The sequence below is a fragment of the Thermoascus crustaceus genome (assembly GCF_041956765.1).
Source record: "Thermoascus crustaceus strain CBS 181.67 unplaced genomic scaffold VTN00scaffold_3, whole genome shotgun sequence".
Taxonomy (NCBI): domain Eukaryota; kingdom Fungi; phylum Ascomycota; class Eurotiomycetes; order Eurotiales; family Thermoascaceae; genus Thermoascus; species Thermoascus crustaceus.
The window spans coordinates 1,129,272-1,145,146 of NW_027192529.1; the positions used below are offsets into that span (position 1 = coordinate 1,129,272).

General features: G+C 51.3%; 7 protein-coding genes across 7 annotated transcripts; 5 read left to right on the plus strand and 2 right to left on the minus strand.

The window, feature by feature from the left end:
* Nucleotides 1–1,008: 1,008 nt before the first annotated feature.
* On the plus strand, nucleotides 1,009–2,183 carry VTN00DRAFT_5585 (uncharacterized protein; the record flags this gene model as incomplete). The annotated part of the gene is made up of 6 exons (XM_069432131.1): nucleotides 1,009–1,207; nucleotides 1,295–1,432; nucleotides 1,523–1,604; nucleotides 1,657–1,722; nucleotides 1,785–1,906; nucleotides 1,972–2,183. The coding sequence occupies 6 exons, from the start codon at nucleotides 1,009–1,011 to the stop codon at nucleotides 2,181–2,183; spliced, it is 819 nt and encodes a 272-aa protein (XP_069288022.1).
* Nucleotides 2,184–2,460: 277 nt separating this feature from the next.
* On the plus strand, nucleotides 2,461–4,742 carry VTN00DRAFT_5586 (uncharacterized protein; the record flags this gene model as incomplete). The annotated part of the gene is made up of 5 exons (XM_069432132.1): nucleotides 2,461–2,473; nucleotides 2,620–2,914; nucleotides 2,997–3,235; nucleotides 3,298–4,184; nucleotides 4,254–4,742. 5 exons carry the CDS (start codon nucleotides 2,461–2,463, stop codon nucleotides 4,740–4,742), a joined length of 1,923 nt encoding a protein of 640 aa, XP_069288023.1.
* A 430-nt stretch (nucleotides 4,743–5,172) lies between these two features.
* On the minus strand, nucleotides 5,173–6,505 carry VTN00DRAFT_5587 (uncharacterized protein; the record flags this gene model as incomplete). Its single annotated transcript, XM_069432133.1, has 3 exons — nucleotides 5,173–5,814; nucleotides 5,890–6,125; nucleotides 6,238–6,505. 3 exons carry the CDS (start codon nucleotides 6,503–6,505, stop codon nucleotides 5,173–5,175), a joined length of 1,146 nt encoding a protein of 381 aa, XP_069288024.1.
* Nucleotides 6,506–7,322: 817 nt separating this feature from the next.
* On the plus strand, nucleotides 7,323–8,192 carry VTN00DRAFT_5588 (uncharacterized protein; the record flags this gene model as incomplete). The annotated part of the gene is made up of 3 exons (XM_069432134.1): nucleotides 7,323–7,360; nucleotides 7,444–7,615; nucleotides 7,668–8,192. The coding sequence occupies 3 exons, from the start codon at nucleotides 7,323–7,325 to the stop codon at nucleotides 8,190–8,192; spliced, it is 735 nt and encodes a 244-aa protein (XP_069288025.1).
* A 484-nt stretch (nucleotides 8,193–8,676) lies between these two features.
* On the plus strand, nucleotides 8,677–10,290 carry VTN00DRAFT_5589 (uncharacterized protein; the record flags this gene model as incomplete). The annotated part of the gene is made up of 9 exons (XM_069432135.1): nucleotides 8,677–8,834; nucleotides 8,904–8,917; nucleotides 8,976–9,038; nucleotides 9,093–9,187; nucleotides 9,242–9,333; nucleotides 9,391–9,532; nucleotides 9,585–9,743; nucleotides 9,794–10,129; nucleotides 10,192–10,290. The coding sequence occupies 9 exons, from the start codon at nucleotides 8,677–8,679 to the stop codon at nucleotides 10,288–10,290; spliced, it is 1,158 nt and encodes a 385-aa protein (XP_069288026.1).
* Nucleotides 10,291–10,657: 367 nt separating this feature from the next.
* Nucleotides 10,658–11,764, plus strand: VTN00DRAFT_5590 (uncharacterized protein; the record flags this gene model as incomplete). Its single annotated transcript, XM_069432137.1, has 2 exons — nucleotides 10,658–10,967; nucleotides 11,064–11,764. The coding sequence occupies 2 exons, from the start codon at nucleotides 10,658–10,660 to the stop codon at nucleotides 11,762–11,764; spliced, it is 1,011 nt and encodes a 336-aa protein (XP_069288027.1).
* A 729-nt stretch (nucleotides 11,765–12,493) lies between these two features.
* Nucleotides 12,494–13,963, minus strand: VTN00DRAFT_5591 (uncharacterized protein; the record flags this gene model as incomplete). Its single annotated transcript, XM_069432138.1, has 6 exons — nucleotides 12,494–12,614; nucleotides 12,687–12,711; nucleotides 12,771–13,118; nucleotides 13,173–13,554; nucleotides 13,613–13,808; nucleotides 13,860–13,963. 6 exons carry the CDS (start codon nucleotides 13,961–13,963, stop codon nucleotides 12,494–12,496), a joined length of 1,176 nt encoding a protein of 391 aa, XP_069288028.1.
* Between the last annotated feature and the right edge of the window lie 1,912 nt (nucleotides 13,964–15,875).

A 15,875-nucleotide genomic window follows, 5' to 3' on the forward strand; every position in this document is an offset into this window, starting at 1 on the left:
AAGTAAATGATCAGGATGGCTTTTTGCAGCCTTGATGATGTTTGGTATCTCATCCCGAAGATCAGAATTGATGTCCTGCCTAGCTCCCATGTAACCGTTGGGTTCCGATATATTTTTGTGTCGTAGCCCCTTAACCTGCATCCGCATCGTGAAGCTTGGGATATTCGGTCCTGTTTTATATTATGACAGCATCACAGGAAGGTAGAATCGCCTTCTGGTTGTCAGTATCGTCCCACCCTGTCTTGCTGTTAATGTCGACTTCGCGTCTCATATTTCTGAGAAGGACAGATGTACTGCGGAACAGATCTATTCTTGGCATTCCAATGTAAATAACTGATCTGAGAGTATGATAGGATCACTGATGGAGGTACGTGGAGAGATGATGGCTGTCAAATCATGTGATGCCAGGGCTCAACGGTCGGCATGCCGGCGCGTGTCAGCTCCGCACCTGTAGGCCCACCTGGAGAACAGGTAGCCCGAACTCGAGGATCATCCCAATCGTTGCTTAATATATCATTATTGTCTTTTAGAGCCTGGAGAGAGCCTCCGGTTTCTCGTGGCCTTGCTTCTCTCAAGCAACACGCTATCGAGACCTGAGGCCCTTTTCTCCTGTTTCCCTGGGATTCGGGCTGATCTGGCGTTGCGACGCGCCTGGGGATCCTGCTTTCGTCCTGCTTGCTGCCTTGTTGCCGGAAGGCGGGGAGTGTGAAGGAAGGGATTTGCGATCCTATTGTTACGAGTACGATCAACGGACACCTTTGAAGAGTCTCGAAAAATTTCCTGGGGCGGCTGTGTCGGCTTTGATTTTTACCTCGCCCGCCCATCCACGGTTACGCCTCCATCGCAGCTCCGAGCCCGGTCGATCGGTTCTACCAGCGAACAGACACGCGACGCTGACTGACGCTCTTCCACGGATACAATTCCTAGAGGCTGCCACGCCTCGCTTACTAGAAAAGCTGTCTCTTCCTCTGATACCGGCGCGGTGCGGAGCGGCAGACTGAAAACACCATGCCTTCGAATTCTCCGGTCACCTTGCCCGCCTTGCCATTTAACCCGGCCAGGCTGCGATCATACATCCTGCGCCTGCCGCTTTTCACACGACTCGTCCTTCTGATCATATTTGCGTTCTGGGTGCTCGAGCTGCAGACGGTATGGAGTGTGATGAACTGGGGCGCGCTGATCCCGAATGAGATTGGGATTGGAGGGAGTAAGTTTCCACGATAGTTGTTGTCTATTGGATATGGGCTGCGACGTGGTGGTTCTAGGATTGGGTTGCTGACTGAGAGGCTTTTAGTGTATCGACTCAATACATATCCGGTCATACATGCTGGTTTTTTCCATGCTCTGTTGAATGTGCTGGCCCTGACGCCTCTGTTGGAGCGATTCGAGGCCGAGCATGGGACGCTTACCGCGGTCGCTTTGTTTGGTGGACGTATGTTTATATCCCTGATAGACCAGAAACCTCAGCTGTAGGGAAACGCTGGGTTTGGAAACAAGTTTTGCTGACGTGGTTTTATCATAGCACTCTCGACATTCCCGGGAGGTCTCTATACGCTTATTGAAAGATTCATTCTACGAAGCAACACTCCTGTCGTCGGTGCAAGGTCAGTTTCGCCTTCGCTTTAAGCTGGAGAACCTGCTAACGCGGATTACCAGTGTCTGGGTATTCTTGCTTCTAGCATCGGAATCCATAAAGACGTATCGGTCAAATCCCTACTTCGCGTAAGTTTAGGAGTCTTGTTACCGATGTAGCGCTTGTTATCCTGCTAACCGATATCCTACAGTCTTGGAACATATAAAATACCTACGTGGACATCACCGCTCTTCGCTTGTGTCTTTGTTTCTATACTAGTATCTAACACCAGCTTCCTTGGCCACCTGTGTGCGGTGGCTATTGGTTACCTGCGTAAGTGACTTGTCCCATTTTGTCCGATTTGTGATCGAGCGACCGCTGATGAGCGCCTTGAATAGTCGGACTTGGATATCTCAAATTCTTTAACCCACCAGAAAAGATCCTTCGATGGGTTGAAGGAAAGCTTAATCTGCTTGGTAGACTGCCTCATTATGTCTCTGTTGACCAGAAGACATACGGTCGGTATGGTATCCTACCGACGACAGGCTCGGCCCCGGAGCCTTCGATAGCCATGAGCTATATTGGCTCCACACAGCGCCTGGGGCCGTAGAAAGATATGATTACATATGTAACTTTGTCTTTGTATGTATATTTTATGCACTATTTTTTTTCTTTTCTACAAGAGGTCACTTGGAAAAGCAAAGAGATCTAAAGACAGTTATGTTATTTGTATTGATTGCGCAACTGGTCTCTACTGTCAGACGTAAATTTCAAGGCGTATTCGTTACGAGGCCAGCCACCTCCGACAGGGAGCTCCAGCTCCGAACATCATCAGATTGCTTGTTCTATGGCCGCATGGGAAGAAATTCCTGAAGGCCCTTTCTTCGATGGCGCTCATATGTAAGTCACTATTCATTTTGACTCTTGCGATTAGAGAAAAATGTGTACATGCACCTCCAGGTGCTAACTCTACTGACCTGACCACTTGTCCCCTCCGCTGTCCGCATAACTCCCCAGCTAAGAAGAGCACGCTGACCTTCGAGCAGCGCCAGCCGCAATTCGAAAATTGCAGAGTAATCCTCGCCTCCTTTTCGTCCGCCTCCCACCTTACATCTCATTCCTCTGTATCGTCGTCGGGGTTATATGGCTCCTACTCCTTCCGCTCGATGAATACTCGCGACAGACGTACATCTCCGAGAATGCGCTCCTACCGGGACAGGTGCACACGTACTTTGCAGGGAGCGAGCAGAACATCTTTCGAGGATACAAGAAGGAGCTAGAGGGGCTGATAGCTCAAGGAGAGAATGAAGGGGAAGGAAAGAGCGGGGAAATCTCACCAGCGTAAGTTTGGAACCATGACGAGAGCGCGACCCGCGAGACTCGCGTTAATTTCGATCAATGGGGAACTAATGGTTTGTGACAGGATATTGGAGAAGTTGCAGTCCATCTTCCGCGCGTCTGGGTTGAAAGTTGCGACGCAGAACTACGAGTACAACTCTGCGGGTATTGTGCATAAGGGGCAGAATGTCTACTCCATTATCCATGCCCCGCGCGGGGATGCTACGGAGGCGATTGTGCTTATCGCAGCTTGGAAGACTGTTGATGGAGAGCTAAACCTTAATGGTGTTGCTCTGGCGTTGACGCTGGCTCGGTACTTCAAGAGTGAGTCCATCTTCGCGCGTCTAGTCTGAGGCGACATAAATGTAGCTGACGGAGTATCGTAGGATGGTCTCTGTGGTCGAAGGATATCATATTCTTAATCCCTCCAGACAGCAAATCCGGGACGCAGGCTTGGGTAGACGCATATCATGACATGCACCCTCCTTCAGTTCAACCGCTACCGTTGAAGAGTGGTGCGCTACAAGGCGCCTTAGCCATAGAGTACCCCTTTGACCACTCCTTTGACTCTCTACACATCGTCTACGATGGCGTCAATGGGCAATTACCCAACCTGGACCTCTTCAACACGGCCGTTTCCATCGCTGGTGGCCAGATGGGCATCGGTGCGAACCTGCAGGAGATGTGGAACCACGACGACAGCTACAAGATGCGACTGCAGACCATGCTAAGAGGGATGGTCAAGCAAGGTCTTGGGTACGCCACGGGGCCTCATAGCAGCTTCATGCCATACCATATCGATGCCATAACCCTGCAGACGAAAGGTCATGGTTGGCAAGATGAGATGGCCCTGGGTCGGACCGTTGAGAGTCTCTGCCGGAGCTTGAATAACCTGCTGGAGCATTTGCACCAGAGCTTCTTCTTCTACCTGCTTATGCAGGCGAATCGGTTCGTCAGTATCGGCACATACCTTCCCAGCGCGATGCTGATTGCCGGAAACTTCACCGTCATGGCTATTGCACTGTGGATGAGGAGCGGGTACAAGAAAGTAATAGACGATTCTTCGGATGCTAGCGTCCAGGTGGACCAAAAGAGATCAGTCAAGGAAAGTGATTTTCAGGAAAAGCTAGGGCCGGCGGAGGAGCCTCCAAAGGAAGAAAACGAAGAGAACGGCGTCTTGGAGCGACAACTCGCGCTGCCCCTGGCTTTAGTCATAGGGCTGCATTTCCTAGGCGTCATCCCTCTTTACATTTTCAACAACCTTCCACACCAGGTCAGTATAAATTCGCATTTGACCTTGTTCAATCCATCATCATCATCAGACAACTGACCACCGTCGCAGTACTTCGACACTGTCTTGCCCATCTTTGGTATCATCGGTTGCGTCCTCCCATTTGCTCTCGCATACCTATTAAAGCACGGCCCAACCCCCGCGCCAACCCCCCAGCAGTACCTCCTGATCAAGTCCTTCTCACTCCTCCTCCTAGGCCTCTTCCTGTCGGCCCTCGCGACCCTGAACTTCTCCCTCTCGTTCATGGTTGGTCTGCTCTGCGCGCCGCTGAGCTTCATCGGTGAGATCCCGAACCCCTTCCGGGGAGGGAGGGTCAGCAGAATCTGGCCCCTCCTTGGCTGGATGGTCGTCAGCAGGGTCTCCCCGATCGAGGTGTTTTACTACGCGTGCAGGTACGCGGGGGTGCCCGTATCGACGGTCCTGACGCAGGCCGCGTTCGGGTGGGACGTGTGGGGGATGTGGACGCAGGTGGTGGTCTGGTGTGTCTGGTGGCCGGCGTGGCTCAATGGGTATTTGCTGCTGGGGTCTTCGTTATTTTAGCATTGTTTCCCATTATTTTTTTTCTTTCTTAACTAAGAACGTATGTCATAAAACATAAAGATCTGGAAGATGGGAGTGTTTTTATTTTTTTGTATGAGTACAGTAACTTTATGCATGGCCTGCTTGTTTTATGAATATACCATACCATATTCTACCAAGCCGTTAATTCATAGTTTATATTCATCTAGTCGCGTATCTTTCTTGCATCTCTTTCTTTTTTCGAGGTAAGCTGAATGAACCAGCTTCTTTTTATTTAATTCGAAATGAAACCCCGGCCCACATTTGCAAGAGAGAAACTTAACTAAAAAAAACCCTCACCGCCTAAAAACCGGATGTTTATCTTCGGCCCAATATGAAGCTTCGGAACTTAGTACACAGATAGATAGATCATCCGCCAGTCATCACACACACCCTGACAAGTGACAACCAACTACGCGGCCCAGACATCCTTGCCCACGCCTTCGATCCAGTGTCCCAACTGGTTCACGCCCGCATCCCACTCCTTCAGCCTCTGCCGCATGGCCTCGATCTGCTTCATGTCCAGCACCTTGGGCTGGACCCAGTTGATGTGCGCGACTTGCGCGACCTGGTCGATGCTGCCCTTGAGCAGGCCCAGCGACAGCGCCTTCATGATGAGGTGCTCGATCTCGTCCGGCTTGACCTTTGTCTCGGCGGAGATGGTGGCGAAGGTCAGGCTGCGGTCGTGCGGGGGGCGGTGGAAGACCATCTCCGTGAGCGCGGCCAGCGAGATCTTCTGGTACAGGAAGATGCGGTGGTGCTCGAGCAGGCGGTTCTTGGTGATGTTGCCCGCGAGCACGTCGTAGGCCGTCAGGTCGCCGCGGTTGAAGGCGAAGAGGAGGTCGCGCAGCCAGGCGTGCGGGGTCTCCGTGAGCGAGTCCAGGATCGGGTGCAGGAGCAGCTCGCCGAAGTTGTAGATCGAGTCGGAGACCAGGGCCGCGACGCTGAGGTCGTAGGCGCGCGCGAGGCGCTCTTCCTCGGTAAGGTCCTCGATGTTCACGCAGGCGAGGTAGAGGAGGGCGTTGCGGTAGTAGGCGGCGAATTCTTGCTTAGCCTGGGAGACAGTAGATGTTAGTTAGGTCCCTATTCAACAGACAGAACGGAGACTGGGAAAAGCAGGATGACGAACATGGTAGTAGTCTGCATTGACCTTGTAGAATGCAGCATGTACGACGGTCTCCACCGAATCAAACGCATCCAGAATCCTCTGACACGTATCGAGGTCCTTGCGCGCACCATCGAAGTCTTTTAATCGCAATTTGACGCTGGCAACGTCGGCCAAGGCGTAGACGTATGCATCCTGCGTATCGGGCTGGTTGACTTTATCCGCGAGCGAAGTGAGGAAGGCAAGTCGTTCTTGGTCATCTAATAACCCCGCATACATCTATCAGCATGCACACTTCCGAGCTCAAACAGCTACAATCTTTGCAACTGTGGTATTGCCACGGGGGTTAATGTGAAATTGGCTAGTACGGACCTGCGCATTGCGTCGATGCCATCAACCCCAGTGTGACGAACTTGAGCTGGTTGATCTTGTCCGCGAAGGTGAGGATGAACGACTTGTAGAGAGCTAGCCGCTGCGGCGCGCTCTCTGGTGTCGAGAAGAATTCTATCAGCGCGTTCGTGAGCTGGTGCCATAGCTTCCGCTCCCAGTAGTCTTCGAAGTTGAGGAAGAAGGCCTGGGATTCTGCGGGAGCTTGGTCGCGCTGCTCCGCGAGGAAGTCGGAGATCTTGTCAGCCTCCATGGCAGGGAGAGGAGGCGGTCGTGGCTTGAAACGCGGCGGAGGGAAGGGTGGTCGGATGGGAAAGTGGAGGAAGAGAGGAAATGTGGCTAAGACGATATGGAAGGCTTGGAGAGGGAGGGGAAGACGGGTTTGGTGGACGATATATGGATATACGGACGATGATGCTGTTGCTGGAGGCCGATGTGGAGCTCAACAGGTGTCTGTACTCCGCCGTAGCGCCCTTGCTGCTCCGCGGGGAGACCAACCTCATCTCACTACTACTGTGTTGTCTGCTGCACCAAGATGATCTCCTTGATCATTTTCACGTCTCGATGTTGGGGAGCTTAATATATCTACGAGAGGAACCATTGCAGCAATGGTTTGAGTCCCAGTTTCGTGCGCATCGAAAGAGCGACAGGCGATGTTTGGATTCTTGGCGACTGTTGACTCGGTCAGCTCATGAAGAGTCCACGCTTTGCAAACCTCTTCCCGCTCATATTATTGTCTTAGAAGATTCCGGACACGTTCCATTTGGAGTTTCCGAGTGGAGTGAGCCATAAGATGGATCCATAACCACGTTCATGTCAGCAAATCAGATACATCGCCATAGGAAAATGTATCCGATAAGTCTCCGCGGATGGCCGTACACTGCCCCTTTGCTCGATCACGATGTTATAAATTGGCATATATCCCGCTTTTAACCTGACTATAGATCTTCTCTTCGTCCAAACATTCTACCTTAACCAGCCGTTCATACTCCCTGGGAACAGGTGGTTGTCATCATACTATCGCGTATCATTTCGTGAACAGGTCCCTTACCAAAAGCTATCATTGTAAAATGGCTGATTTTACTGAGGCGAATCGGAAGTATTTTGAGTGAGATAACCCTTACCTAACTGTGTCAGGTTGTTGAAAGCTACCTGGCAGATGATCTGTGCCTATCTAACGTTTTCCTACAGCCAGAAGGCTGCCGCCTACAAAACCGACTTTGCGGAAGTGACGAACCGATTGAGCAAAGAGATAGGCGACCACCGCCACTGGGTCTCCTCTAAATGGTCTGACACCGAGGCGGGAAAGGGCCAGGAGATCAAGCTCCTCGAATACGCCTGTGGACCTGGCACCGCCTCACTTGTACGTACCACCGGGATTGGTTGTTCAGATGACATGCTAACTGATGATACAGACACTGGAGCCCTTTGTGACCAAGATCGTCGGACTCGATATCTCAGACAAGATGATCGACGAGTTCAACAAAAACGCTCGCGAGGCCGGAGTGTCTCCGGAAAGGATGATTGGTTTGAAAGGAGACCTCCTGGCGGAAACTCTGCCTGAGCATCTTTCAGGACCTTCTTTCTTTGATTTCAATATTGTGGTCGTCAGCTTCGCACTTCACCATTTTGCGGACCCAGAACTGGCGCTGAAACGACTTGGTGATAGGTTGAAGAAGGGGGGTGTGTGTCTTATCGTAGATTTCGTCCCGGAACACGGTCACCATCATGGACATGACGAGATTCATCAACACAATCCGGAGGCGGCTGCAACCATCAAGAAGCATGGGTTTACCAGGGACGAGATGCAAAAGCTGTACGAAGATGCGGGACTGGGTGCCGGGTTCGATTTCAAGGCAATGGAGGAGCCCGTTGAGTTTACCGCAAAAGATCGTCGCTTGAAGAAGAAAATGTTCATAGCGAGAGGCGAGCGTCTCTAGCTTGCCTTGGTCGGGAGGTTTTCAGGTGTTTGATGTGCACGTCATCAGTACTCCCTGTGTACCTCCTAGTTAGGTAATAGTGGATACCGATATTTCAAGGAGTTCTCGTCTGCAGATTGGTCTCGGAAAGGTGACTTGGGAAGGCACCTGTCACATCTTTGCCAATATGACATAGTGTCAGTAGAAAACTCAGTGAAGTGGGCATGAAGTACCAGCACTCAGCATACTTGTAGCCCTGTGGGAGCCATGGTGGATGCTGGTGGATGCGGCTCCACGCATTTACCCCGGGCCGGGGTAAATGCGGGCAGCGGATGCGGACTAGCGCGAGGCCCATGCCTACACCTCGCAGGCGAGGGTGCAACCCCAAGCACGACAGATCAGCTCTGCAGGGCGTTTCCCTCTCCTTCGACATCATCGAATCCCTCCTGTCGGCGCGATTGGGAGGCATTGTTTCTTTTACGGTCTCTGGGGCTGCTGACCGACAATGCAGAGGTGCCGGGCCATCAGCGGCGCCTGGGGTTCGCGGGTGTTTACCCCCGCCCCTACCACCACCCGGGTGCAATTCTACGTGCAGCGGCGGAATATCCAAGATGTCGCGATTACTAGAACTGGAAAGCCGATTCTCAAGGTTCAGGGCGGACGGTAAGACATGGTCACTTTGCAATTATATCAGTCGTTTGTCATAGTTGCTTATACTTCCGTTCTCCACAGTTCGTCCCTTGGAGGTACACAAACCCGCTCATCTATATCTTGTCCTCAACACCTTTGCTCAATCAATTCCAGGTCACACCGCGACTGTGTTTGGTGCTACGGGATTCCTGGGCCGGTATATTGTCAACAGACTTGGTACGTCCGCTGTATACTGGAACCTGGGATGGAACATGGCTGACGACTGCGCAGCCCGCCAAGGATGCACCGTGGTCGTTCCATACCGAGAGGAAATGACCAAGCGTCATCTCAAACCGACTGGTGACCTTGGAAGAGTTGTCTTCATGGTACGGACAGTTGGAAATGGGTGTTACTAGTTTCACCTGACAGATTGTGTCCAGGAGTATGACCTGCGCAACACCCAGTCGATTGAAGAGAGCGTTCGTCACTCAGACGTTGTCTACAACCTTGTCGGTCGCCAGTACCCTACGAAGTTAGTTTTACATTTGAGGCGCATCTATTTAGAGCAATTTTGCTGATTACTCTACAGGAACTTCTCCTATGAGGATGTTCACGTCGATGGCACCGAGCGCATTGCTGAAGCAGTCGCAAAGTATGATGTCGACCGATTCATCCACGTGTCCTCCTACAATGCGGACATGGATTCTCCTTCTGAATTCTTCCGCACCAAGGTTTGTTGATGTTGTTTCTTGCCGGTGAGCGGACTATTGATCGGGTCAACAGGGCTGGGGAGAGAAAGTTGCGCGCGAGATATTCCCAGAGACTACAATTGTTCGACCTGCTCCTATGTTCGGTTTCGAAGATAACTTGTTGCACAAGCTGGCTAGTGTGACGAATCTCTTTACGTCCAACCATATGCAAGAGAGATACTGGCCCGTCCATGTAGGCAGACCCTATCCTGAAGTGGGTTGTAGATTAACATTGTGCTGCAGGCTATTGATGTTGGCCACGCTCTTGAGCTTATGTTGTATGACGACAACACCGCATCCCAGACCTTCGAGCTGTATGGACCGAAGAACTACTCTACTGCTGAGATCGCCGAGCTCGTGGACCGCGAAATCATCAAGCACCGTCGTCACATTAACGTTCCTAAGGTTATCCTGAAGCCGGCAGCTTACTACCTCAACAAGCTCCTCTGGTGGCCAACCATCTCTGCGGATGAGGTTGAGAGGGAGTTCATTGACCAGAGGATCGACCCGACCGCCAAGACCTTCAAGGACCTTGGTATTGAGCCTGCGGAGATTAGCAACCTCACCTTCCACTACTTGGTAAGTTGAGCCTTGCAGCATAGTGTTCAATTGCAGAGATAGTCTTGCTAACTGGCGTTCAGATGGGCTACCGAAGCTACCAGTACTACGACCTGCCCCCAGCCACTGAGCGGGAGAAGCAGGAGGAAAGGAAGTATCTGCATGTTCTGGATGACCAGTAATTGATTGCCTTTATGTCTGCGACTTCTAGATTTTGTACATAGCTCGATTAGACCCCAATTGATTTCCTTGCGTTGGCGTGTCTCGACGTTAGCTATGTTAGAAGAATATGCTGTGCATGCATCGAACTATTTTCTTCAGATATTACGAAAACTTTGGATAAAATTAACAAAGAATCAGTCTTAATATTATCTATAGACAACCTTGGTATAGAATTGGTGTCCAAATAAGTCAGATAGGCTACCTAGTAGATTACCCCGACGCACCCCGCAGCTTCTGTAAGCGCATCCATTGAATTCAGCTCCCCGCTCTCCGATCCGTCTCCTCTCTTCCCTCCCCTATTGATCCATGATCAATCGCAATGCAGCCATGGCCACCTCCTCGAATACCTCCTCCCCGTCTTACTCCTTCTCCAAACCACCCATCTTCCTCCTAAAGACCCGGTCCACCCCGCACGACGGCTACGAGGAGTACTTCTCCGCCCACGGCTACGTCCCCGCCTTCGTCCCCGTGCTCGAGCACCGCTTCAACGAGGAGAACCTGCGCGCCGTGAGAGATCTGTTTCTCTCTGGAGAGTTGAATGAGAGTGCTGGGAGGAGGAGAAAGTATGGAGGGTTGATCTTCACGAGTCAGAGGGCCGTGGAGGGGTTCACGAGGGTGGTGAGGGATGAAGTTGGTGGTACGTCTGTTCAGCATAATCTATATTTTGGATCTAGATCTGTGGACAGAATTTTGCTTAGATGCGATACTGATCTGACTTTTTTATGATGTGCAGTAGAAACAGCTTCATCCGCCTCACACTCCCTCATCCTCTACACCGTCGGCCCCGCGACCGCCCGCTCCCTCTCCGCCATCCGCGACACACACCTCCCGCACGCGGAGATCTTTGGCGCGGACGCCGGCAACGGCGAGAACCTCGCCCGGATGATCCTCGAACATTACAATGGCATCTACAACCGCAACACTTCTGAAAAACCACCCCTCCTCTTCCTCGTCGGCGAACAGCGGCGGGACATCATCCCCAAGACGCTCATGTCGGAGTCTCCTTCCGCCCAGGAACGCATCCAGGTCGATGAACTGGTCGTGTACGAGACGGGCGTGATGGCGTCGTTTGAGGGTGATTTCCGCGCCGCGGTAGCGGCGGGGAAGACTTACCTTGATAGCCACAACAACCAATCCGGTGATGGTGATGATGTTATGTGGACGGCGGTCTTCTCGCCCACGGGGTGCGATGCGATGTTGAGGGTTCTGAATTCTCAGTTATCTGGTTCTAGGTCTGGGTCCGGTGAGCAGGAAGAAGAGAAGGATAAGAAGAAGAGATGGTTCATCGCGACGATCGGCCCGACGACGCGGGATCATCTCCGGTCCAAGTACGGCGTTGAGGCGGACGTTTGTGCGGAGAAGCCCAGTCCGGAGGGTGTTGGGGAGGGGATTAAGGCGTTTATGGATAGGAGAAGGAAGGATATTGTCGGGTAGGTGGGTAAAAATAAGATGTTTGAGGGTTGATGATATATGATATGATGGGATGGGAAGGGAGGTTGTCTGTGCATATACTGTGAGGTAGCTTCATATTCGACGGTTGCGATGTGTGCTGGTCAGATGTATGTATGGTATCTTTACTATGGTTTAGCTTTCATACCCGTGATATGGTTATGCTATGAGAATCTATGTACATTAGACATCATCTCATCTCTGTTTGAGTGTCAAAGTCCAATTGGATCTACACCCTGAGGTGCGCATGTCGATCACCATAGAACTAGAACGCGACCGGACGGAACCGGGACGTAGTGGAAAGAGAAAAAGAAAGATACACTCTTGCCGTTTATTCATTCTTCATTGCTATTCATTGCTAAAGCGATTCAAGGGAAGAAGGGGTGAAAGATATTCGACAACAGAACAAGATCTTGAAACAAGAATAAAAATGAAATCTGATTCGCCATGATAAAGAAAACTTAAAAACGCCATGTGCTGGACTCTCGTCAAAAATAAATGACAGGAAGGGCAAAGAGTCATTCATAGGTACAGAGGCTTGTTTTCAATGCACTCCACATAAGAAGAAAAAAAAATATGGCCGTCATACTCTCCCCGTCTCCAGCATAGAAGAAAATAATATCCGACCGTTAGTCAAGCTCAAGAGACCGGTAATAACCAACCCTCCAATCGAATCTGTAACCCACATGAACGACCCACACAGATAACCCAGACTCAACCCGACTTTTCAAACTTCTTGATCGGACCCAGCCTGGGAGCAGGATATCCCTCTGGGATATCCCACTCGGACAGGTCAAACTCCCTTCCTTCTCTTTCAGCTTGATCTTTCTTGAGGCTATCTACTTCGTTAGAGCTAAAGCTAAGGAATAACGTATCTAACTATTCCCCCCTGTGGAAGGGGGCCTACCGCATGATCTCCTCGTAGATGAGGTCTGAAGACAATACTGTTAGACAGGTTTACCAGAAAGATAATAGGAGGGGTTTCACTCACATTTCAACTGCTCCTTACTCAGGCTGTCCTTGTTCTTGTCGAAATCGAAGAACTCCTCGGGAATGGGGTCCGCGGTAGGTTCATCATCCGGGTCATGGTAGGGTTCCAGGTAGGGATGACGGAGGGCCTCCTCGACGGTGATTCGCTTGACTGGGTTGAAAGCCAACAGTTTCTCGAGGAGGTCAAGGGCCAGCTCGTTGGTCTTCGGGAAGAGGGCCTTGAAGGGAATCTTCTTCTTGAATGGCAGAGAGCGGATGTATTCACGGGCACGTCGGGACTTGATTCCATAGTAGTCCTCCATGGTGGGGGTTCCAAGGACATCCAGGATCAGGGTCAATTGGTGGTGGTCTGTCCGGGTTTTCAGCCTGTTGTACCTGCCCGTTTGTCAGGGGGATGACTTACAGTCTTTGCCAGGGAACAGAGGCTTTCCGCTCAGCATCTCTGCCAAAATGCAGCCAACACTCCATACATCAATAGCCTTGGTGTACTCCTTGAATGTTAGCATGATCTCTGGCGCGCGGTACCAACGAGTAGCAACGTATTCGGTCATGAAGCCGGAGTTGTCGTCTGTAGACGCGGCAGAACGAGCAAGACCGAAGTCGCAAACTTTCAGATCACAGTTCGCGTTGAGAAGGAGGTTAGAAGGCTTCAAGTCACGGTGGAGGACGTTTGCCGAGTGCATGGCTTTCAGAGCACGGAGAGTTTGGTAGATGAAATACTGGCAGTGGTCGTCGGAGAGGTCTTGGGTGCGGATCACACGGTGCATGTCGGTCTCCATCAGCTCCTGCAAAAGAAATCTGTGAGTATTGTGACCTGAATGGAACAATCGCGGTACACCTTACCTGAACGAGGTAAACCTCGGTAAAGCTCTCGTAGCTGCGAGGCTTCTGGATATCCAAGATGGAAATGATGTTCTCGTGGTTGAAGTATCTCAATAGCTTCATCTCACGCAGCGTACGAAGGCAGAACATGGAATGGTCGAATGGCGTAATTTTCTTGATCGCGACTTTCTGGCCAGACGGCTTGTGGAGGGCGGAGCTAAGATTGGTTAAACACAAGTCGAATATCGTTGTGTTGCGTAGGACTTACCAGACAACTCCATAGGCACCCTCACCAATGACATCCTGGATGTCATACTGGTCGGACACGTTGAAAGAGATCTTTCTCGATCCCCCTTGACCAGGCTGCACCATTTTGGCTAGCTTCGATGACTGCAGCTAGATGTCAGTAAGAGCTTTCCAAGAAGTTTTGCAAATGGTGTAGGGGACAAGATGTAGGCGTGTTGCTGAAGGCACAGGACGAAAGCATTTGAGACTGGGGTCAAAAGACAAAGCAGGAAAAGAAACAAACTCTGGGCCCAGAAACCTCATAGGCCCAACAATAGGACATGGTCGAAAGTAACAGGAGCACAAGAAAAGTGAATTACATTGAACACAGGCAGATTTCCCGAAAGATTCTGGAACCACCGTCTCACGTGCTGCATGCAAGACAGGATGCCCTGGCGCCACATTCTGTGGGGGTGAAGATAATAATAGAAAAGGACAGGCAGAAGGTGCTTCAGGGAAAGATAGTGTTTCGACGGGCTGGGAAATGGGAGTTGCCGGAGGAGCAGGCGTGTCTGGCGCAGGTACACAAAGGACTCCCCGCAACAGAAACTGGGAGAAAGACATACATTTTCTTTGATCGTTACTGTACCGTCAACCGTACGAGTCTAGTGTCCTCCCCGTCGAGACAGACGTTGCACGTCCTATATGCAGTTTTTCACAAAGAGGGGCGATATCCTGAAATCCTCAGGGACGGAACAGTGGCACAAGCCGTGATAGATCGACGGATTTCTCGAAAGAACGAGGCTGAGATGAGGGAAACTGTGCAATGAGAGACCGATCTCTGGCAGGGAAAGCAAGAATTATCGACAGAGAACGCCTTAGAAGGAGATGTTCGAGGAACACGAGCTTCGAAGCATGTGAGGGGAAAAGGAGGCGGATACTGTCACGAACACCGGTGGTGAATATCCTGTTGTCAGAAGGCCATGCGTCAGGAAGACTCTTTCTTATACATTCAATTGTCTCTCTGATTTCCCCCTAGTCGATATCCTTTTTCTGTGCTCATCGGACAGGGTGGTGTTGGGGTGATATTCATACCTTAATAGCCGCCGGAGGGTCCTCGACAGCGCTTGTCACAGACTGAACTGGTGATGCTCTGTTGGATTCTAGCCAGGAACCAAGAGTATCCTCTTCTCTGATGCAAGAAGCACGTTTTTCTAAGAAAGCTGCAGAACGGACGACAGATGCTTGCAGGAGCTCGCGTCACTGATGTTGCGGACGGGCTGGTGCTAGCAGGGTGTGGAACGGCAAAGAGGTGGGGCAGCAGCCAGACGGGGAGGAAGAAGTGAGGAGCAAGTCTGCAGCGGCGGCGGCTTGATAAAAATAACCTGTTCCTCCGTTGTCCCGTTAAATTCGTGGCGGAGGATCTGGCCCAGGCGCTATTCGCAGTAGGGTTATGTACAGTACGGAGGAGATGATACGGCGCCCCAACGAATGAATACAAGAGAGAGGGCGTTGCTTGCGAGGGAAGCGGGGGAGGAAGGATAGGATAGGGTCCAGACAACAGCGCTTAGGAAAGCGAACCGGATCGCCAGAGCGGGAATCAATGCCCGATTTACCAGCCGGGAACCCGAAGGCGAAGGGAGAGAGAGAAAGAGAGTGGAGAGTCAAGACTCAACAGAGATATAATTATTCTGAACTGAAAAGAAAGTTAAGGTACAGGAGAAGCGAACCGACGGTCGTCAGGCTGTTTGTTGAGACGGAACCTTGGGTCGGGACGCTGGCAGGCCGCAAGTATAACCATCCGGGCGCTCCAGGAACGTCTCATGCTCCACAGGCTCATCAAACGCTAGTCGGGGCGGGGAGGCGCTCCATGAGATTGTCGTTTTGTGACGGGCTGGCACGTTCCGCAGAGATCCCCAACGAGAGATCCAGCAGGTAAAGAAAGGGGGAATTATCTCATATCTTTCGTCGTCTACAAACTACGTAAAATACATATACAGCATGCAGTACACCAGCCCAGAGTCACAACCTGCATACGAAGTACTCCAGACTATATCGA